The sequence below is a fragment of the Ursus americanus genome, chromosome 22 (genome assembly GCF_024610735.1).
Source record: "Ursus americanus isolate L20-20 chromosome 22, mUrsAme1.1.p, whole genome shotgun sequence".
In the NCBI taxonomy this organism is placed as follows: domain Eukaryota; kingdom Metazoa; phylum Chordata; class Mammalia; order Carnivora; family Ursidae; genus Ursus; species Ursus americanus.
Window position 1 is genome coordinate 30,771,740 of NC_142148.1, and position 23,342 is coordinate 30,795,081.

General features: G+C 44.5%; 3 protein-coding genes across 6 annotated transcripts in view; 2 read left to right on the forward strand and 1 right to left on the reverse strand.

The window, feature by feature from the left end:
* Positions 1–20,158, forward strand: part of SHLD1 (shieldin complex subunit 1) — a 78,887-nt gene extending 58,729 nt beyond the window's left edge. For all 3 annotated transcript variants that reach the window (XM_045808787.2, XM_087853745.1, XM_045808792.2), the window contains exon 3: positions 19,232–20,158. In XM_045808787.2, the coding sequence (XP_045664743.2) occupies positions 19,232–19,674 (443 nt within the window). In that variant the 3' untranslated portion in view covers positions 19,675–20,158. The remainder of the gene's footprint in view (positions 1–19,231) is intronic.
* TRMT6 (tRNA methyltransferase 6 non-catalytic subunit) overlaps positions 5,414–23,342 on the reverse strand; it is an 80,298-nt gene continuing 62,369 nt past the window's right edge. Inside the window, exons 13-14 of one of the 2 annotated variants that reach the window (XR_015720944.1) lie at positions 22,955–23,060; positions 5,414–5,650 (exon numbers count right to left, since the gene is read on the reverse strand). The gene's annotated coding sequence lies outside the window, so the exon portion shown is untranslated. Of the gene's footprint in view, positions 5,651–22,322; positions 22,407–22,954; positions 23,061–23,342 lie in introns of those variants that run through there. The other variant, XR_015720943.1, reaches the window with a different exon arrangement.
* CHGB (chromogranin B) overlaps positions 22,335–23,342 on the forward strand; it is a 38,832-nt gene continuing 37,824 nt past the window's right edge. Inside the window, exon 1 of the mRNA XM_087853743.1 lies at positions 22,335–22,469. Coding sequence (XP_087709869.1) covers positions 22,418–22,469 — 52 coding nt within the window. The 5' untranslated portion in view covers positions 22,335–22,417. The remainder of the gene's footprint in view (positions 22,470–23,342) is intronic.

The following is a 23,342-nucleotide window of genomic DNA, read 5'->3' on the forward strand; positions in this document are numbered from 1 at the left end:
TTGGGTTAACGCTTACTCTCCGAAAGGGCGTTTGACTAGCGAGCTGCCCCGCTGTCCAGCTTTGACCCAGGCCCGGTGCTGTGGGTTCTCCACTCCTGCCCCATTTCTACAAATGACTGGAGGAAGGTTACATAAAGCTCCCAACGCAGGGCCGGAAGATACTTGGCTTCGCCATGTGAACGTGCTTGAGATGGAAACTATATTTTCTGTCGAATGATTTTCTTGTTGCCTTGGCAACTGGTTGGGTTTTTTTTTTTTTTTTTTTAAGCTTTTGATTTTTCTCAACAATGCGAGCTGCTTCCTTTGATTTAGCTCCGATGCGCGTACAGATTTCGATCTTATTCAGAGAGTCTCTAGTGTAAGTGTTTATGAGGTATGGATTTCTTGTTTTGCACAATCTTCACACGATTGATCAGATAAATACTTTCACATAACTGTTAGCTGCCTGATTAAACCAAAGGCAAGTCAGACAGAGTGATTTTTTTTGTTGTTTTTATACGGTACCACTAAATATTTTAATGTTATGCTTTTTAATGTCTCTTACAAGGTCCAGGTGGAAATTTTTTTTAAAAGAATTTTATTTTTTATTTACTTAAAGTAAGCTCTACACTCAACGTGGGGCTTGAACTCACAACCCCGAGATCAGGGGTTGCATACCCTACCTACGGAGCCACCCAGGTGCCCCATGGGAAATTGTTTTCACACATTATAAATGCTCACCTTCCTTTCTGTCTCCTCCTTCTCACTGTGCTCTGGCCCCAGTGGCCTCCTGGCTGGTTCCTAGCCTTGTTAACCTGCTCCTATCTCAGGGAGTCGGCATTTGCCCTTTCCTCTGTCTGGACCCCGCCTCTCAGATATTTACATTGTTTCCTCCCACCCTCGTTGCATTTATGGCTCTGGTTAAATGCCACCTCTTCCAAGAGGGCTTCCTGGACCTTCCTGTCTAAAACAGCATCTTCATCCATCACTCTGGCCAGTTTGGAGATGAGAGGATCCGTCTCTGGAAAACCTGAATGAATTATCAGTCCCCCCATATGAAGCCCACCAATCTATAAGTTGTACCCATAGCAAGGGCTTCAGAATTGCTTTTTAATGCCACACCCTTAAATTATGAACACAGCCAAAAATCACCAGATATTTGCAGGAATCCGCCATCACAACATATAGAGCCCAAGATGAATAAGAAATAAAGGAATAAAGCCCTCCTTCTGTGCACATGTCTGAGAGCATTTGATGTGCATTTGATCGATACGAGATTTAGTCCAGCATGTGGCCAATGTTCTTGGCTGGCAGGCCCATTTGTTTAACCAGATCCATTTTCACTTGCACACAGAGTAATTAACTCAGACTCACTTTGTTGGAAGTCATGCTGAAGACATTTATCATTTCCTTCTACACCATGGAGACCATTGGACTATGGCTCGGAGTTGTTGAGGCTGTAGGCGCATCAAAAATGGAGTAGATGCACGTGATACTAAATTGAACTTTTTAATTACCGTGGATTTAATGACATCCCTCTGCCGTGCACTTCATCTTCGGCAAATATTTACCCTTCCCAAACTGGCAGATTTGCAATTTATAACTTGTCATGTCAAATGAAGCATTTCTCTTTCCCCTGCCCCTAGAAGGTTCTCTTTTCAAAATTATAGTCTTTTAAAAATAGCTGACATATTCCCCTTGGTGAGGAACTTTCAACATTTCCATCCTGTGATTTGGAACTGACTCTTCTCACTCCTCTCAACCTTGGTCTGTATTTATTGATCTGTTTATTTTAGATACAGTTTAATATTTTTATTCTGTTATCTGGGTCATTCACATAGATGGGTGGGTGGGGGAATGGATGGATGGATGAGTGGGTGGATGGAGATAGATGGACAGACCGAACTGTACTAAGGATATGTAGAAATACAGTTTCAAATAACAGGATACATCACAAGCTTTAGTCTCATGGTTTCCAGTTCATAAGAGCTATGTAATAGTCAGCCTTCCAAGCAGAGGCTAAATAACCATCATTCAATTACATCCGACATAGTTTCCCAAACTTTTTGATGAAAATGGAATAGTTAGATGTTCCATTAGGAAGTCCTAAAATACCTCCAGGATACTTGTAAATGTCCTTTTGCTTTGTACCATGAAACTAGTGTGGGGAGCTAGAGCTGGAGGTAGTTGTTGAAGCCCGGGTGTGGATGTCTTCAGTCACTGTTTGGTGATAGAACTTTTTGGACAGGGGCGCCTGGGTGGCACAGCGGTTAAGCGTCTGCCTTCGGCTCAGGGCGTGATCCCGGTGTTACAGGATCGAGCCCCACATCAGGCTCTTCTGCTATGAGCCTGCTTCTTCCTCTCCCACTCCCCCTGCTTGTGTTCCCTCTCTTGCTGGCTGTCTCTATCTCTGTCGAATAAATAAATAAAATCTTTAAAAAAAAAAAAAAAAAGAACTTTTTGGACAACCCTCCCCGCCAACACTTGAGAACACTTTCCAAACAAAAGATTAAATGGTCAAGTAAATTAACATATTTTTGAATTGTGAAGATGAGAAACTGTGAGACTTAAAATTCTAGAGTGATGTCGGGATTAATGAGTACAGTCGATACGAGTATGAAAGTTTATACATCGAGACCTGGAGACCTCACACCCGTGAGCTTGCCTGGGCACCGATGATTATTCTCTTAGATGCCTTCGTAGCGTTTAGGGCCATAGTTCCTGAGTTTGAATCCTGACCTTGCCACCTACTCGCTGTGTGTCTTCGACCAAGTTTCATCATCTCTGTGCCTCAAGTTCATTATCTGTGAGTGTGTCAGTGAGCTCACTCAATGCCTGTTCCACCCTCCTTCTCTTACAGGGGACGGAAGTTCCCATTTTCAGAATCTCTTATAGCTAGTGTCTGGATGTGAGTTAGATCTGCTGATCAGATGCGTTCCCGTAAATATTTGGACTCAGACCTAGATTATGTGGGAAGAGAGATGGGGCATGGATATTCATTTCTAACTGGGGTGGGTAATGGCAGAGGCAGCATGGTCTGGAACCAGCCGCTGATGGCTTCCTCATTCAACAGGCAGCCTTCCTGACTGGGAAGCTTCCAGATTGGAGCAGAAGCTGCGTTAACTTGGAGCAGCATCTGGAGCAGCAGCTTCCTCATTGTTTAGGTTTTAAATAATGAAGAGCCGGCAGCCTCTTTGGCTGGTCTGGGGACGAATTCCTCAAAGCTTCTCCTAGAGTCTGTGTCTGCAGGTCTCCCAACAGCAGCGTGTACTGTGGTATCCTTCTAACTACCTCTCTTTCTTCTTCAAGTAGCCGAAGTGATTTATGTTGGCTGCACCCGAAGATCAAGAACAGTCCACTTAGCTTCTAGATTTGTTGATAGAGTCAATGAGATAGGCATTGACAGTGCTTAGAACATCTGGCATGCTTTTTCTTTTTTAAAATATGCTCAGGGCTTTTTCTGGCCCTAGTCAATGGTACATCTACGACCACGAATAACACAGATATTTATTAGTTTGTTGATTCATTCACTCACTCATTCATTCATTCATACATTCATTGAAACAAATATTTGCCGAATGTTTATTCTAATCAAGAGATGCCCTAGAGTAATGGTTACAACCTAAGTGAACATTAGAACCATCTGGGAATCTTTTTTTGAAACCTCAATTTCTATGCCACATCTAGGACTTACTGAAGACAGGGAGTGTGTGTGTAGATATTTTCTGTCTTTCTTTTTCTTTCTTTCTTTTTTTTTAGAGAGAGAGAGTGTGTGCCTGCACACATGGGGAAACGGGGAGGGGCAGAGAGAGAGGGAAAGAGAGAATTCCAAGCAGGCTCCATGCTGGATGTGGAGCCCAACGCGGGAGCGATCCCACAATCCCACGAGCACTACCGGAGCCAAACTCAAGAGTTGGACACTCAACCGACTGAGCCACCCAGACCCCCCTGTAGATATTTTCTTAATTGAGAAAAAAATTTGTGTGTTATGGCTTGGTGGATTTTTACATATGTATACACCCAATTCACCACCACCCAGATCGAGATCTAGAGAAACAAAAATGTGCATGAAAGATTTATTGTGTGTGTGGATTTGCGGGGTGGGGGCTTTTTTTAGAAGCTAAAGTTTCAAGTGCATTTGAGATTTTGCTACTCAGAGCTCAAAAAAATTTAGTCCCCTGGAATAACCAGTAGAATCAGGTCGCTTTTTCTTTTTTCTTTTTCATACTCCCCTACAAATTTGTGTCCCCTTCTAGATTTATGGAAGAAAATGATTTCATTTACACGTGAAATGAAATTAAGGAGGACCTTAGGTAACAGAAAATTGCAAAATATCAACAAGGCACTGAATGTTCCCCGTAGTAACTTTGTGAGTCAAAACTTCTGTCTCTGTTTATCTTCTTATGATTGGCATAGTTGATTGACTAAAAGAAAATTTAACTGCTTTCTTAAAACTAAGCTATACAGCTTCTTTCATGTGATCTCTTCAAAGAGAATGAATATCATGAGCATAAAAATAATTATTTTCCTTTTTTTCAAAAGACTGTTTGGAGCCAGTGACTGCATAATTAGTATTGCAAGGCTGAGGCCACTGGAGCAGCAGGCATTAGCTGAGTTAGGAAGATAAAGTTGGTAATTATTTGAAAAGCAAATGGAAATAGTTGATTGCAGAGAGAGAAAATGTCATCTGCAAAACAAAACATTGAGAGCATCTGCATTTTTTTATAAAACCAATGAGAACAACTTTGAAGTTGAATTATTTTGCATAATTGGCTCATTACAGAATGAAACTTTCCGACACAAAATGTAAGATGGACATGAATTACATTTTTAAGATGGCCACATGTGATTTGGGATCAAAGTCTAGCACGGGGACCCTGTTTCAAGGAGAGCTGGACCATATTAGTGATTTAATCAGATGCACATCTCCAAAGGAATAGAAAACATGAAAATTCTCTAGAGTAGCTCATTTCTCTGCCTCCAGGCAAAATCTCCATAAATTGACTTAGGTGATATGAATATTGTCCATTTTGAGTATTCTTAAAGAATGGACTTTGGACAGGGGGACAATCTGGCTATGACATTTATTATTCTGTTGTTCTGGCCAGGGAAGAGAATGATGTCTTAATTTCCTCATCATTTTCTGAGTGATCCTAGGTTGGCAGTTATTTTCTGTTAGAATTCGAAGGTATTATTCCACAGTCTTCTTGCTTCTGTTGTTGCTGTCCAGACATCAACTGTCAACTGAGTTGTCATTCATTTATGGGGACTCTTTGTCTTTTCTACTGGGTGGTTTGAGAATTTTTATTTTTGCCTTTGATAATCTACAGTTTTATCTCATGCTTACCAATGGGGGTTCTTTTATTTATCCTGCTTGCAAAACATTACAGTCGCTAAATTTGAGAATTCATGCTTTCATCAGTTCTAGGAAATTTCCACCCAGTAACTCATTGTGCACCGCCTTTTCCCCATTCCCTCTATTACGTCTTTCTGTAATTCCAATTAGATGCATGTGGGACCATTTCACTTTGACTTACCTAATTCTTCATTTTTTTGTTTTGTTTTCTCCATCTCTTCATCTCTCTGTGCCGAATTCTGAATGGTATCTTCAAATCGGATTCCTCTTCTCCAGTTCTCTTTCCAGTGGTGTTTAATCTTCAATTTGACCCATCTACGGAGGTATAAATAGCCATTATCATAATTTTCCATTTTTCTAAGTTATTTTTGTTTCTTTTTCTAATTCACCGATTTATTTTTTGTAGTCTCTTGTTCTTAACTCAAACTTTCTATTTCCTAATTGATTTCTTTAACATAATAAACATACTTGTTTTATATTCTGTGACCATTAACTAATATCTAAAGTTTCTGGGAGATTCCTTCTGGGACTGGCTCCATTGCCTTGTTTCAGTGTGCGTTTTGTGAGTATTGTTTTTATTGTGAGCTCCTGTTCAGTGGAATTTTGACATTTGAGAGGAAGGTACATTCCTCTAAAGAGGATTTGCATTTGCTTTCTCTAAACAAATGAGGGCACATTAGTCTGGGACCATACCGAAATAAATTCCTGGCTGGGGTTTTTCAGACCATAAAAATAGTCTCAGTTCAGGCCACAAACACATGTGAGGTCAACCTCATAGTTAAATCTCCAGAGGGATGTTTCATTTTTCTTCTACCCAGGGCCAAAGCCAAGACAAACAAGTGTTTTTACTGGGACCCTTTGCCAGGCATTTTTTTTCCCTAGTTCATCTTCAGGGTGTAACTTCAGGGCTCTCAGCTTCACGCAGTAACCTCCTTTCAAGCCCCCTCTCCCCAATCTTGCCACGATGCTAGACTGTACGTCTGGAAACCTGAGTGCCATTAAGGTTGGCCAGATCAAGACACTAGCTCAGTGTTCATTTACCTCTTGGAACACCCACTGTGATTTTGCTTTTGGTCTCTGAGGATTCCCCTTCCTTTTAGTCCAGCTCAGTCATGCATTTTAAGAGATAAAAAAAAATTTACCCGGAATTTTTAGATATTTGGTAATAAGAAGGACTTTCGTAGTATCTTGCCCATCACTTTTTGGGGGGGGGTATAGCTATCTCTGCCATCCTACTAGAGGTGTCCTTGTAAAGTTAGAAATTCAATTCCGTATTTGCTCCCACTCCTAGCCCTTAATAACCCGTGTTGGAAACCTTTTAACACAAATACATCCTAAACCCCTCATGTCTCATATTTTCTGCCACTCAGTCAGCCCCAGCTTTTATTTCTCTGCTGTCTTGAAGGCCTTTTCTGCATGGGTTGTATTATATTATGCTGTTTTTGAATGTTTATGGCCTTCCCCCCAGTTTCTGAGCTCTTTATAGTTTCTGATGTTGTTTGCTCCAGAAAAGAAGGCTCATAGCTTCGCCCTTCTTCAGATTCAACTGTAAATGGGGGAGGGCAGGGGGAGAGGGAAGGATTCACTCCTATGGCTCTTCTCAGTCTTACCTTGCCTTTTAAAATGTAACCAGCACTAGAGTTCTGACGCCTCCAGCAGTCATTCTGTGAACCTCGCTCTTGTCTGCCTCATTTCCCGATCTCTCTTTTTGTTTGTTGGATGCAGTCTGTTTCTCCTCCTTCGGTGTACTTACTAACCTCAGCTTTTCCCTGAAGCTCTTCGCTTGGTTCCTCGTTTCCATCAACTATGAGACCACAGCCGCCATTAGGCCCCCACAGGTCATTTCGATCCCACCCACGCTCTGGTGCTGGCCCCCCCCCCCCCCGCCTTGGGGAGATGTGTCAGGGGACAGCTGGAGGGCCCCCCAGCCTGGGCTTCTGCGTTTGACACTCCCACACGCCGAGGAACCTGCTGTTTCCACCCACACTGGGCTCATGCTTGCTTTGCAGAGCGTGCACTTGGGACCCCTCCGGAGTCAGTCCTAACCGCGAGGTGGGTGATGTTTACCAGGATTCACCCCATCAACTCTGATGACAGGATGGGACGCTAGCTGTTGGTAAAGGTGATGTTTCTTCCAGTCAGGAAGGAATGCGTGTTCATCTGGACTTGCCCTGTGATATGTGTCTATCCCTGCATGTAGAGACACAGAGCATTTACCCTTCACTTTTAAAAATCTCGGGTATGGGACGCCTGGGTGGCTCAGTTGATTAAGCCTCTGCCTTTGGGTCTGGTCATGATCCCAGGGTCCTGGGATCGAGTCCTGCATTGGGCTCCTTGCTCGGCGGGGAGCCTGCTTCTCCCTCTCCCTCCGCCTGCCGCTTGCCCTGCTTATTCTCTCTCTCACTGACAAATAAATAAAATCTTTTTAAAAATAAGTTAAAAAAAATAAAAATCTTGGTGTTAAACGACAAATACCTTAATATTTATATGTAACATCATTGCTGCTGGGGCTGCTCTTGTCACCATAATAACAATGACAGAGTAGCTTTTATTTATTGAGTGGGAACGGTGTGCTAGGCTTTATGCTAATAAAGCATTTAATTCTTACAACTGCCCTATAAGGAACGGATCATTATTATCATCCTCATTTTACGGAGGAGGACATGAAGATTCAGAGATGTCAGGTAACTTGCCCAAGGTCACGTAGCCAGGAAGTGGCCATGTTGGCGCTCAGACTCAAGCTTTCTAAACCCAGTCTGTGCTCACAAGCATCTCCTCTATCAGGACAGAAATACTCAGATTTCTGGGGCTCAGTCGTTAAGCGTCTGTCTTCGGCTCAGGGCGTGATCCCGGAGTCCTGGGATCGAGCCCCACATCAGGCTCCTCCGCTGGGAGCCTGCTTCTTCCTCTCCCACTCCCCCTGCTTGTGTTCCCTCTCTCGCTGGCTGTCTCTCTCTGTGTCAAATAAATAAATAAAACATCTTAAAAAAAAAAAAAAAGAAATATTCCGATTTCTGACCTGTGACGATGAGCTGTTCTACAGAAGCTAGAACTTAAATTCATGTAATACCATGCTGCCTGCCACTGCACGAAATTGGTTGTGGAATTCTCTGTAAGAACTGCTTTCAGAACTAGTGTGTGAAACATAAGAAAGCAGTTTCTTTTTGGAGGTAAACCTTGCTTTTTGCCTCATTCCATGTTACCCTGCTTAATCACCTACGTGATTTATCAGCTTTTACTCCTAATGTCTTTTGATAGTTTCCGAAAAGGTAACTGTGTCCTCCGAGGATGGAGATTTGCCATCAATGAGGACAGCCAGAAGAAGCTTCCAGGGGGAGTGGAGACACTTCCTAAGAGGCTCCAGCACGTTCTCAGAGATGTCAGCATTTCGAAAATAAGAGATTGGCCTCAAAGGGTGGTTACTTTGAAGGGGGAGTGCTCAGCTATACCTCTGCTTTCTGGCGTGTTTACAATTCAGCCTGTTACTGCACAGATACACGTAACGTTGATCTGATGTGGAGTGAAGTCTGTTTACACAAATATGCGTCTAACAAAAATACTACTGTATGTAGGAAAGCACCAGACTTTCCTTGCCTGTCGGTCTCAGCAAGTCTGCTGATGTCAACACCGGGACTGGCTCTGTTTTGATAAGAGTTCTGTTCTGTTCCTCTTTATCTCTTAAAATTAGGAAATATTGACTCGTGGATTTGGACAGATGGTGAGTAGGCCCCCGTTCCTCTTCAAGAAAAAAGAATCCGTTTTCTGCTTCCCCAGCAAAAATATGTCTCCAGCAACACTTCAAGCATCATTTTTAAAGTGCTTCTTTTTCCCTTACAGTGAAGGTTAAGGTTCAAGTTTCAAGCCTCATCTTAATTAGCTGCTCACATTGAACTTAATTCTGCTGAAGTAAACAATCGTATTCAAAATAGCAACGTTGCCATAGCAACCTAGATCAGACTCATTTGATTTTCTTTTCTGCTCCTGATTGTGCCTTACTATCTAGGCCATGATATGAAACAAATCTGCTGAAACATCCCGTGTAAAATGAGATTTAAAAAAGCATTTAGCGCGGGCGGGGGGGGGGGGCATTTTTAAATGATTGCTTTAAGTGTTGCTGGGAAGCTCCTAATTCCCAGTGGCTCCTGAAGGAAGGAGATCCTGTCTCAGGTTCCCTGGTCTGACAGCCTCCTCTCTTGTCCCGTCTGGGCTCCCAGTGCAGAAGCACCCAAGGGCCGTGCCCCGAACCTGGATGGGGTCAGGGGATCCAAGTTCTTATTCCAGCTCTAGCTGTCAGATTCTGGTCCTGAAAGTGCAAGAGCTGGACCAGATAATCCCCTATGGCTTTTCTAGCTGCAAAGGGGTCAGGCTCTGATCCTTTAATTTGGTGATTACTTAACAACATGCAAAACGAAGCTGTTTTAAATCAAGCCTCGGGCGAAGCCTTAATCTCCTACTAAAGAAGAGAATTGTTCAGCATTTTTAGGGTCCCGGCCTGTGATTCCTGAACTTGTATTACATGAACCATCTAGAGAGAACTCCCCTGCCTGGCTCATCACGGCCAGCGTGCTCCCAATTATGGCAAATGTTAGCCACGTGAAGATCATTTTAATGAAGAAAATTAATAAGCAGATTAGCTTTGGCCGTGGTCTATCCACCAACCCCCTCATGAAGTGATTCTGGAGACCTGCTCTTTGTCTCAGTTTTCTTGCCTGGAAAATGAGACGCAGTAAGCCGGCTGTTGGCCCTGCCCCTGGATCTGGCTCGGTGCGTGACTTTTTAACTAAACGGACTAGAGACACAGGGTCATGTTTTGGAAGTAATAAACTGACACTGCGAAGGCTGTCTTCAGAAGATCCGTCATTAAAACAAAAATAAACCTCGAGGTCTTTTGTCCAGCCCCTGACTGGGATAATCTAGTCATGAGATCAAGTGCAGAAAAGTCAAAGATACTGTTTTGTCAGTAATTCATTTTGTATGCCATTGAAAAGGAGATAGGAAAGAGACAAAGCCCGGTAGAAAAAGGGTAAAGAAGATGTCATTTTTCAGAGTATAGGAAACCCAAGTGGCCGCTAAGTGTCTGAAGAACAGCTCAGCCACTTTGAGGGAGGAGGGAGATGTGACCCCAAGTAAGGAGACAGGACTGGACACCGTCCGCCAGTATCAGAGTGTGGCGAAGCTGTGGAGAGACAGGGAAACCCAGATCCTGCTGGCGGGAGTGCGACAGACACTTTGGAGAGTGATTTGGAAGGTTCTGGTGAAATTGAAAACGCACTTCCCTTTCGACTCAGCAGTTCTATGACTGGATGTAATTCCAGAGTCAGTACACCAGGAAGTGGGTACCCGGGGCTCACTAAGGCCTCGTTGGTGATCGGGAAAAATTAGACACAGCCCATATGGCCATTGCAAGAGAAGGAAATGGATGAAAAATAATGCAGTATGTTCTTATGTTAGAATACGATCAAGCAGATTCATACAGAATATCAACAGTGGTGGGAAGGAAGAAATCAGAAAGTGGAGTTGAAAAAAAGCAAAACTTTGTATATGGAAAATAAAATTAAAATGACCATCACACAAAGCAACAAGGTATTGCTTAGGGATACATAATATATGTAAGGTATAAAAATGGGCTGGAAAGGGCGCCCAGCTGTCTCAGTACGTAGAGCACGTGACTCTTGATATCGGGGTTGTGACTTTGAGCCCCACGCTGGGTGTAGAGATTACTTAAAAATAAAATCTTTAAAAACAAATAATAAAAAAATACGACGTAAATAAAAATGGCCTGGGAGGAATGAATTTCTATGTGGAAGTGGTCAACTTTAACTAAAATATTTACTTCTTTTTTTGTTATCTTGTTTTTATTTTAATGCCAGTGTAGTGAACACAGTGTTGTATTAGTTTCAGGCGTATAAGAGAGTGATTCAACACTTAAAACACCCGGTGCTCATCACGATAAGGGCACTGCTTAATCCCCTCACCTGTTTCACCCATCACTAAAATGTTTACTTGTTTAAAGATTTATTTATTTATTTGTCAGAGAGAGAGCGCGAGCAGGGGAAGCGGCAGGCAGAGGGAGAAGCAGGCTCCCCGCTGAGCAAGGAGCCCAGTGCGGGTCCTGGGATCTTGACCCTAGCTGAAGGCAGCCGTGTAACCGACTGAGCCCCCAGGCTTCTCAGTGTTTACTTCTTTAATAAGAAAAAAGTCTTGAAGCAAATATGACTATGCTGGTTGTCAGTATGGAGTGGTGTGAGTCTGGGTATTCTAGTCCTTTGTAATTTTCAGAACACTTTAGTTTCTTAAGAAAATATAAAAGGCCAAGGTACCAGTGGGATAGCTCACCAGTCAGATGGCAGAGATGAGCCTTATTAATTGTGCTGGGCACTTAATTTTAGGGCTCTTCACTGATCACACTATTTCTGGTTTTTTCCAGCATTCATTTTCGTTCTCAGCAGTTGCCTGTTAGAGGACCCTAGCTTCCTTCTGCCCGTTGCATCTGTTCAGCATTAGGAGGAAGGGTGACAGCATATGCCACCTCCCCTCTGGGTGAGTCATCAGGATTAGTTTTCAGATGTAAACAAGTACAGACTCAGACTGCAGTTTCAAAAGCACCTGACCCAACCACCCGTCCTCTGAAGTGTTAATTTGGATGAAATATCTTGATAGCCACACCCTGCCCCCACCGCTTTGTGAGTCTGTGGGTTTTGTCCTTTAAAGGAACAGTTGCAAATCCTGAAATATACAAGCTGCAGACGGCAGGGTTGCTATCGGGCAAAAGGGGGAGTACGCTTATCGATTTTTTTGGTCATTAATTTTATGTTATTAAAGAGACAGTAAGGTACCTTAGAACTCCAGTGCTGGTTTACTGCACCGTGGTGGAAAGTCACGTGAGACCAGAAAGCGGACTCATCGTGAGTTACTGATGGGGTATAGTGAATTGAGGCCCTTTACCTGCAGGGCAGAAACCAACCAGTTCTTGGACAGCCAGGGGCTAGGAGAAAGGACTGCTGTGAAAACAAAGGGGAAGGAAAGGAGGATTGTCCTGGAGGATAGTAGAATAGAAAGTTTGGGGAAAAAACCAAAAGTGTGTAGACACCGTATTATTTAACCCACAGACTGAGATTATCTGTGGCATCAAAACTCAGCCACCCCCCGCCCCGGGACATGGGGATGTTTGGCAGGAACTTACATGTGATAGCTGTATTGTGATACATGTATACATGGAATGAATTGTGTGATCCAGGGCCCTTCTCAGAGCGAAAGAGGGTGCTGTTAATGATTGAGACAACAGGCATCAACGGGGGTTGTCCTGGGCAAACCTCGCAGTCGCCGTAGTGAGTATTAGTTACCCTGGTAATCATGCCCCTTTACATCTTTATTTGAAAATGAAACTCAAGTAACACAAAACATCAGAAAGTTTAAATGTATCTACCTTGTGCGAGCACTGCTTTAGGCCCTGGGGGTACAGCGGGTATCCAGAGAAATGAATGCCATAGCAGGAGAAGATAGACAGTAAACAAATCCTACATTATTAGATTAGATTATTATATAGAAATACAAGGCCGGTAAGGGATATAGAGACAAGGCCTAGAGGAGTGAGGGAAAGGCAATTTTAAATAGTGCGCTCAGGGAAGGCATGGAAGTCGGAATTATTGGTCACCAGTACTCTCTGCCTCCCCCTACAGGAGAATTTTTCATCCTCGTTCTTTCGAAATCAGGCTTGGCCATATGAATTGACACTGGCCGGTGATAGGTGAACAGACGTGACAGGACTTTCCCAATCACTGCCTGCTCCCCCCCCCCCCCGGGCTCTTTTCCCTCTGCCGCAGTCACTAAACAATGTTGAGGTAGTGGCTGCCCCGGTGGCCTGGCTTCCAGGGTAAAGGGCAAGCATGCCACAGATCTGGTATGACGCGGAGCTGTAAGTAGTGAGAAGTGATCCCTTGTTGTTTTAAGCCCCTGCGATTTGGCACTTGCTTGTTATGTAGCATAGCCTAGCCCTCCCTGACTGATACAGGAGCCCTCCCTGAGAAGATAACATCTGAACCAAGACCTGAGGAGGTGAGGGAACCAATCACGCGGATGTGTGGAGAAAGCATGTTCCACGCAGAGCAACAGCAGGTGCAGAGGTTCTGAAGAGGGAGCTTGCAAGGCTCAGGAAAGAAGCCAGGCTTCTCCAGGCAATGATGCAGAGCTGTCGCTCCAGCCAGACTCCCGTGCAGCTTGTGGGACTGGAGGGGGACTTAATCGTGTACATCCAGTGATCCGGTTCACTCCTCTTTTCCCCTGCAGGGTATGGAGTGGAGCGGCAGGAGTGAGAGGAACAGAAGAGGGTAAGAAGGAAAAAAAGATCTGGGCAGGGAGACGCAGCCTGCGGAGCAGGGCTCCAGATCCACGGGCAATAGCCCTTAATATATTAAAAAGGGTAGTGTCACCCATGTAGAGAGCCTGTGGGGCCTCCGAAGTCTGACTGCTGTCCTAAAAGAGAGGAATCAGTGCATCCAAATTGTGCTAATCCGTGACCGTTGACCAGGACATGTCCCTGCCCCACTCACCTGGTTCTTCTTATGCCCGTGACTTTCTTAGAGCCGCTCAGAACCCAGGGAGCCTCCAACAGATGAACCAAGGCAGCGGGGCCACACGTAGGAGTGTACCTCGCACCCCCCCCGAAAAGGGGGCAGCATTCCCTTTGAGCAACATAAAAGGAGACTGTATGAGCCACAGTTCCTTCTTTCCTTAAATCCTTACAATTCTCTTTTTTTATTAAGTCTTTGATTTCTTTCCGCTCGGTGCAGCCTTGAAACCACAGATCCTCCCAATTAGCAGTTGGGAGTAAGAGAAAGTCTGAACAAATAAGGCAGAGTGGGCGGCTATTGAGGCTGATGCATGAGGGAGACAGAATTCTAAATATCAAAACCATTTAGGAAAAATGTGTTAAAGTTGAAAGCTAAAATGTTTCAAAGAGATAAAATCCTGCTGTGCGTTTATCAACCACAGAAGTCACCGTGGAAGATTCTCTAGGAGAAACCCCCCATTAAACATCTGGGTTTCTAAAGACTAATGGCATCTCACAGAATGCAGCCATCAATCTCAAATCCTCCATGCTAATCGATTACTTGGGATTACTGAACAAACTATCATCTATAACTCCTAAAAATATGAAAATACTTTTAGGTTTGTAAGCATCCCAAACATCTGTATGTTAGCTGTTTTCTCTCCGGTCAAAAGAAAATTTAACAAACGGGTGCTCTGGTAGATAGATGACCTTGAAACAATGCACGCAACAGCATGGCCATACCCAGCGCCATCTTCCTCCCTTTCTTCTTGTCGGTTCCTAAAGAAATTCTATTTGTGATAGAAGCAAATTGCAATAAAAAGAGAAATTCCACTCGAGTTAGATAATGCCAACATCATTGGGACTGGACCCCTTGCTGAGAAAAATAAAATGGTCTCAAGTGTGAGAGGGGAGGAATGCATGGTACAAATGGGCGCCAGCAAGAAAGGCATTGTGCAGGGATCAATAGCAGAGGTGCCTGGGAGCCCAAGGCAAAGCAATATATTACAGTGCATTGGGATTCAGCATTCACTTCCTACTCTTTCCAGAATCCATCCTTTGAGCCACTGCTCCTCTCAAGGGGTAAGAGGCATGACTGGCATTTTGGGGAGGATGAGTCTTTGTTGTATGGGATTGTCCTGTGCCTGATAGGATGTTTACCCCTTTGACCGCACTCACTAAATACAAGTAGCACTTTCCAATCACTGACACAGAAACATCCCCACACCCTCCCTAGAGTAAACATTACTGTCCCAATTTGAGAGCCCTACAAGTCTGGGCTGTGTGAATATAAGAATAAGGTGCAGTTTGAACATAAGGGTGCAGGAACCGACTGAGTTATCAGAGATCGACATTCTGTCCACACGTAGGCACATCAGGAAAAGAAAAGCGATTAACTCTATTGGCTGGCAAAGAATCCCAGATAGCAGAAAGGCCGCAACAGCCACGTGATTAGAGAGATGGCTTTGTTGTTGGTAGTAAAGCAAGTTTTAAAAGGAAATCAAAGACTGAAATGAGCTGGGGACAGTGTTCACCAGAACTGAGTAGTAAATAACTCAACCCATGTTGTCATTGCTCTTCTGGAAGGGGAAGGAGGGTTTCTTTGAAGTTGAGTTGTAATCAGCTTGATATTTACATGAAAAGCGGAGGAGACAAACCCGGTTTTCAGGCTCATTGGGTTCAAATCAAAGTTATTGACCAGTTCCTTAACAAGTCCTTGCTGTGTTACTCGGAGGATTCCGTATAAATGGCTGCCTCGGGTGGTAATTTCAGGACCTCCCTGGCTTTCTCAGTGTCACTGCTGAAGACCTGCCTTCTCTCTTCCACTCTTCCCATTGACCCTTCCCAGCCCCTGTTTTCCTGCCTTACGTCCCCAGGACCAGATCATCTTTGGGGAAGAAGGTGGGAAGGGCCAGCTCATCCTGCCATCATGGGACCCCTTGCCCGCCCCCCTCTCCCCTTGGCTCTGTAATAGCCATTACCACTTGAGAGACAAGGACTGTTTGCCAAGCCCTGGGCTAATAAGGCTTTTTGTTTGTTTGTGTTAATAGTTAAGTAGGCCACCAAAGGAAGTTTTTTCGATTATTCCTCCAGAGGTTTGTTTTAATTATTTTTCTTGAGAGAATCCCAAACTCATAGAAAACTTGTAAGTACAATACAAAGAACTTTTTTTTCCCATGAATTATTTGAGAGTAAGTTGCCAGCCTGATGCCCACCACCCCTGATTTTCCTATACACAAGGACATTCTCTTACATAACCCAATGAAACTCTCAAAATTAGGAAGGTTAACAGGGTACATTATTACCATCTGATCCTCAGCCCACATTCGGGAGATCCCGAGAATGTTCTTTATAGCAAAAAGATCCAGTGGAAAATCATGTGCTATGTTTAGTTTTCATGTCTCATCGGTATCCTTCAGTGTGGAACAGCCTTGCTCACCCTTCTCTTGGTCCTCATGACCTTGGCATTTCGGAAGAGTACAGGCCATTCATTTTGTAGAATGTCCCTCAATTTGGTTTAGTCTGCCGTTTCCTCATGATCGGGTTCTGATGATGCAGCTTTGGCAGGACTATCAGAGAAGGAGCGTGTCTTCCTCTTGCATCTGGTTACGTGGCAACAGGATTTCGATTTGTCCCCTCACTTAGGTCACTTGATTGAGGTGATATGTGCTGGGTTTCTCCATGATGAAGTTATTCTTTTTCCATTTGTAACTAGTAAGTATTTTAGGGGGAAGTACTCTGAGACTGCAGATATCCTGTTCCTCATCAAACTTTCAATTATTTTGTGCTCTCATGGTTTTCTGTTTTAATAAATGGTCTATCATCTGTTACTCTCATTATCGATTTTGATGCTCCAGTTGTTCCAGACGCGGCCAGGTGATCCCTTTTGAGCTGCCTTCTGCTCCCCCTTGGCAAGCCCCCATCCGTATTTGAGCATTCTAGAACAATAAGATGTACGCAGCCCATCGTGTACTTTCCTATAACCACCCTGAACTCAGCCATTCTTCAAGGTGGCTAAATGCTTTGTTGTTGGGCTGCTTGTATGGTAGGCCAGTGAATGTCTGTCCGTGTGTGGGCCTACATGTGTCTCACCACATGTGTCCATATCCTTGGATACTTTGGATTATCTACTTTTCTGTTCCTTGTCTTACCACAGAAGTTCTCGAAGAGAGACCATTTACTGAAACTCTTGCAGATAAGAAAGCTAAAGCTCAGCAAGGGAGTATGCTATGCTGTTTAGCCCGTAACAAAACTACAGTCAAAACCCCAAGTCCCTTCTTCTTTTCTAAAACCACGCACTGTATCACACAACCTTTGTCATCATTAGCAAGGACAAAGATTTTTATGATGGCTACTAATTGAGTTGGGGGTGAAGGGAGTGTGTGTGGAATTAAAGCTAGTAATTTATTAAAGCTTACATCAGAGCAGAAAAGGAAAATATAATATTTTGATTTAAAGTGTAAAATTTTAAAGGCTAAAACTGGTTGGTGCATAAGGAATTCTGCAAATTATTTGGGTGGGATCTTTTCTAGAACACATGGAGAAGAAAGTCCTATGTTTCAGAAGAGCTAAGAGATTTCTGTGTTAAGAATTAGGGTTCCCATGGCGTTATGGGATCGAGCCCCACATCAGGCTCCTCCGCTATGAGCCTGCTTCTTCCTCTCCCACTCCCCCTGCTTGTGTTCCCTCTCTCGCTGGCTGTCTCTGTCTCTGTCGAATAAATAAATAAAATCTTAAAAAAAAAAAAAAAAAGAATTAGGGTTCCCAGAGAGGTACAGAAAGTGAGATCAGGGATCCAATTCTGGCTTCGTATTGTCTATTATTAAGTCACTTTGTTTATTTGTTACTCTTTTAAAAATCACAAAGGTGGTGATTTTAATTGAGAGGTAAGAGTCTATAGGATTATTGTAGGGAATAGAGAAAGACAGTGTCTGGACTGTGTAAACACCCAGCGCTGGCTACATTAGCGGTCTTTACTGCATTTGTGCCCTGGATCCCGTTGGCATCTGGTTTAAGATTTTATTTAAATTCGAGTTAGTTAACACATATTGTATTATTAGTTTCAGGGGTAGAATCTAGTGATTCATCACTTGCATTTAACACCCAGTGCTCATTCCATCAAGTGCCCTCCTTAGTGCCCATCACCCAGTCACCACGTCCCCTCACCCCCCTCCCCTCCAGCAACCCTCCATTTGTTCCCTATAGTTAAGAGTCTCCAATATATGCTTTGTAAATTAATGCTTTAATAATAAGATCTAGTATCAGGCCTAATAACTGTGGTAGTTTCAAAGCGCTGTGTCTTAGTCTCCTTGGGTCACCAAAACAAAATACCATAGACTGGGTGGCCTAAACGACAGAAGTTTATCTTCTCAGAATTCTAGAGACTGGAAGTCTGAGATCCCAGTGCTGGTATGGCTGGATTCTGGGAAGGGCTTCCTGGCTGCGAGAAGGCCACCTTCTCATTGTGTCCTCTCATGGCCCTCCCCCAGTTCCTGCACATGGGCAGAGAGAGAGAGAAAGAGAGAGATCTCTTCCTCTTTTCATAAAGCCACCACTCCTATCAGATTTGGCTCCCATCCCTACAACTTCATTTAACCATAATAACCTCCTAAAATCCCCATCTCCAAATATAGTCACGTTAGGGATTAGGGCTTCAACATATGAATTTTGGAGGGCCACACCTCAGTCCATAGCATAGTGATTGGCATAAATGATATTTAAAAACATCTTCTGGGGGCACCTGGATAGCTCAGTCGGTTGAGTGTCTGCCTTCGGCTCAGGTCATGATCCCAGGGTCCTGGGATCGGGCCCCACGTCAGGCTCCCTGCTCAGCAGGAAGTCTGCTTCTCCCTCTCCCTCTACTCCCCCTGCTTGTGCTCTCTCTTTCTCTCTCTCTCTCAAAAAAATAAATAAAATCTTTAAAAAAAAATAACATCTTCTGCGGACTATAATTTGATATGAAAGTAGCTGTGAGCTATTGTTAACAAAGTCATAGGTACTGCTGCTAATAGGTTTGTCGCCTACATTTATTATGGAAGGAAATTCTTAATTTCTGGTAGAGGTTCGTGAAAATAAAGGTATGATTTTTCCCCGTCCAAATTCACAGCTATCCTGAACTTCTGTGCAAAGACCGTAGACGAAGAACTCCTGAAACATGCAGATAAGATGTTCTTGTTTTGAGCAAACAAGTGGCATAACCCCAGGATGGTGGGGATCAATTCTGAAATCAGCTAGTCCTGCCATGACCGGTCACCCGAGAGCAGGAGTATGGTGATTTGAAGAGACATCATCTGCTTTCGGCTTTTTTGAATATGTGTCTGAGTATTGGACTGTGTCTTGTCTTGCAGACACCAGTAACCTAAATACTGAACAAAATGATTCCTGGACCTCTGAGAACTGCTGGCTTGACGCTTCTGTGAAGGGCCAGGTGGAGACCAAGGCGGAGGATGATGGGCTTCGGAAATCCCTGGATAGATTCTATGACATGTTTGGCCATCCCCAGCCAGCCGCTAGAAATCCACTCTCCGCCTCTGTCTGCCAGTGCCTGTCTCAGAAAATCAACGAACTGAAGGGCCAGGAGAGCCAAAAGTATGCCCTTCGCAGTTTTCAGATGGCCCGGGTCATCTTCAACCGGGATGGCTGCTCGGTCTTACGGAGGCATTCCAAGGACGCCCACTTCTACCCACCAGGAGAAGGACGTGTGTCTCTGGATGATGAAAAGCCCACCCCGGGACTTTCAAAAGACATCCTGCATTTCCTCTTGCAGCAGAACGTGATGAAAGACCTCTAAGTAGCACTGAGTGGTAAGAGTAGGCAATGTGGAGGACGGCCCTGTGGCCCACACTGTCGGTGCCCCCCATCCCCTGGGGCCTCTCCGGCCAGCCCTGTGGGTCCAGCCTCCTCCCTCCCCCCCGCCCGCCCCATGAGCTGATACTGGAGCCAGTTCAGCCCACATGGAGAGCCAGCAGTGTTTGTGGGCTTGATAGCCCGTGTCCACACTACCTCCCACCCCACCCTACCACTCCCTTTGACTTAAGACTAGTGTGACTGACAGGCTGGGGAGCCTGAAAGCACAGCTTCCTCGCCCCGACGAAGGAAGGACATGCTCTGAGGCATAATTTACTCTCCAGAGCTCCCCTCTGGATCAGGCCAAGACTGGGCCTTCCCACGAAACCACACCTTGCTCGGCCTCTTCTGTCTCCCTGTCCTCCCTCTCCCGTTCACCTACTGGTGTCTCCTGGGAGCCTTTCCTCAATAAAGCTCTTGAACCTGAATCCTTGACTCAGAGTCTACTTCTGGGAGAACCCAACCTAAGAGAACAGGCTTTTTCATTAGATGAGTTTTTTGAAGGGTTTAAAGCTCTGTGCTGAATCAAGTATAAGAATCATACCAAGTTGTAAAACTGAGACCATGTGATTGAGAATGTATTTCCTAAAATAACATAAAGATTTAAATACGGTTTAAGATGCATCACATGTTAATCATACCCTTGCCTCTCCAAAGCCAGAATTCCCTGTTTTATAATACTCACAGGGTGTGGAAGGAACATTTGGACCCTCTAAAATAAGAGCTGAGATTTGCAAATTAAAAAAAAAAAAAAAAGAAAGGCTTTGCCTGCGCCAGGTTGCCCGCGTGAAAGGTGTGAAGGAAACAAACGTGCGCCCCCTACCGAAGCCCGCAAGCTCGATCGGCCGCGCCAGGCTGACGAGCCACGGCCTTGGCAGCTCGCCAGGAAGAGAAAAAGGAATCCTTTGCCCAAGTGGATTCCTCCCTGCCATTGTTGCCTTCTGCCTGCCTGCTGCCCGCACCCTCTGTCACCCTCGGAACAGTCGGGCCCTCACCCCTGCCCCGTCCTTGCTTCGCCAGGGAGCGGCTTTCAATAGCCGACGCGGCCTGTGCAGGCAGATGCTGTGCTCAGCGGCCGTGTCCCGGACCCCCGTTCGAGGCTCGGTGGTAGAATGACATCACCTGGCACCGAGCTCTCTGACACTGTCCCTGGAGGCCTCATGCCAACCCCTGCCTTGCCAGCCCTTCCATACATTACACTGACGGAAAGCGTTCTGTCGTTTGGGGGCCAACAAGGGAAGCTGGCAACCCTGTGCGGTTAGTTTGAGAAACTGGCGGTGAAATTTGGTTGGCCTAAGACGCCAGGAGCTTGCCAGAAAGGGGATTGTGCAACCAGATCGGCTTCCAAGTGCCCATGAGGAGTGAGTGAGCCCTGTCCCTTGGGGACTCTCGGATGGGGAGCGGAGCCGTGTAAAGGTCAGGAATGACCTACTGAGGCTTCCAGCTCTGAGCCGATCAGAGGTAAGAAACGGTGTTTCACGCTGAAGCGCAGACATCACCGCTGGGAGGAGACCCAAACGGTAGGAAACAGGAAAGGAGTAGATCTTTGAGACAGACTTGAGAAAACAAGGCTCCAGGTTTTCTCTGACGAGCAATGATGTGACTCTCTCCCCAGGAGCTTCTCCTATTCAACTGGCCCCCAAATACTCGGGAAACCGGTGGGACTTATCATTGAACACGTGCAGGTTGAATTTTAAGGTCGGTAGTTTTATTGTTTTTTAGTGTGGAGCCAGTTAATGGATGCCTCTGAAGAATGCTGGGGGTTTTAGTCTTATTCAGTCGCTGAAAGAAATCCTGGAGATTGGTTTCCATGGCCACTAACAGAAGGAGACTGGAATGTTTCCTACTGTGCTTAAAGGACAGAAGACGGAAGCTACTTCTGTTTGGCAGAGAGATGTTGGTATCAGTGACTTTGTAACCTTTTTTATTACGGGTGCTGAGGGTGCTCAGCAAGAGGCAGGCTCTGAAACCAGAGAATTTAGAAATCTAAGAGCCAGAATCACCTTAGGGTAAAAAAAAAAAAAAGAAGAAGAAGAAGAAGAAGAAAAGAGTGTGCTGTGTGTTCGCTTGTATCTGAGTAAGTGCTTGTGACAGGTCAGTACAAGATATTTGATTCCCTGCGATCTCGCTAATTTGATCTTGGTGAGGTTCGGATGGCGTTTTCCATTTATCTCTGTTTACCTTTAATAAAGACTACGAGATAAGGATATTAAGGCCCTGGCCTTTGGCATTATCGTCTGTTTCTGCCCTATGGATCACTTGACCCACATCTTATCGTCCCGAGAACATTCTGACAGGCCTGTGATCTGCTCTGTGGCCCTTTCCCGCGGTCTCCGTGAGCGTGGGTTTGCTTGCAGGAACATCAGAACTCGGAAGAAGAGAAACTGTTACCAGTGTTTTACGTTTGTAAGGCGGCTACTCACTTCATTAGTCATTGCTTTGCGTGACCTACGTGAGCACGTGCCATAGATCTTAGTGCCAGTCATCAGCACAAAACAATACGGAGATACTTGTAAAACTTTTTACTGAATTCCACTAATCACACAGGAAAGTGTTTCTAAGTGAACGTCTTGATGATTTTCACAAACTAAACCCACCTGTGCACCCAGCTTCCAGCTCAAGCGACAGAGATCACCAGCCAACCCAGGTGGCTCCCTTCTGAGTGAGGACCGCCATCTGGAGAACAGATGGGAATGGTTTGCTCAGACCCTTTGTTCCTCAAACTGCTGGCGGTATACGGTAGGTGCTACATGGACAAACAATGTTTATTTTCATTGTTATCTATTCAGCTTAATATGGTAGAAAAATATATAACTATTGCATCTAATCTGTGCTTTTACAGATAGCACATAGGATAAGCCTAATCCAAATATTTACAATTTAAAAGAGAATTGAATTAGGGGCGTCGTCTGGGCGTCTTAGTTGGTTAAGCGTCCGATTCTTGATTTTGGCTCAGGTCTTGATCTCAGGACTGTGAGATGGAGCCCTGTGTCAGGCTCCACGCTCAGCAGGGTCTGCTTGGGATTCTCCGTCCTTCTCCCCTCCCCACCCCGTCGTACTCTCTCTCTCTCTAAATAAATAATCTTTTTTTTAAAAAGTGAATTGAATTAGCGAAAAAGTTAATAACCATGCAGACAACATATAGATATGTCAAAAATTATACAGCTGGCATACCAGAAAATGTCTGAAATTTGGAAGACAATGGGATAGATGATCCATCCTACCTTCTAGTATTCCACCATCTCTCTCCCGGAACACTGCAAGAAACTTCTATCAGGTCAAGGCACGTCTTCCTTTGCCTCTCTTTACCCTGCAGCCATGTTGCAAATCCTTTTAAAAAGCAAAATATACGTGAATAGCCAGCAAATTAAAGAGAAGGGACTAGACTTGTCAAATACGAAAACATTTTTAACTCTACAGTAACTCAAGCAGCAACAAAAGTAGACAAATCAAAGAAAAAGAGTTCAGCCCATAGATATAAATGCACATGTAAATTGAGAATTTGATGAAGGTAGCATTTCAAATTTGTTAAGGAGAAGGTGGAATTTTTAGCAGATGGTTTTAGAATAGTTGGTTCCCCGACTGGGGGAGGAGAGTAAAAAAAGGCTAAAT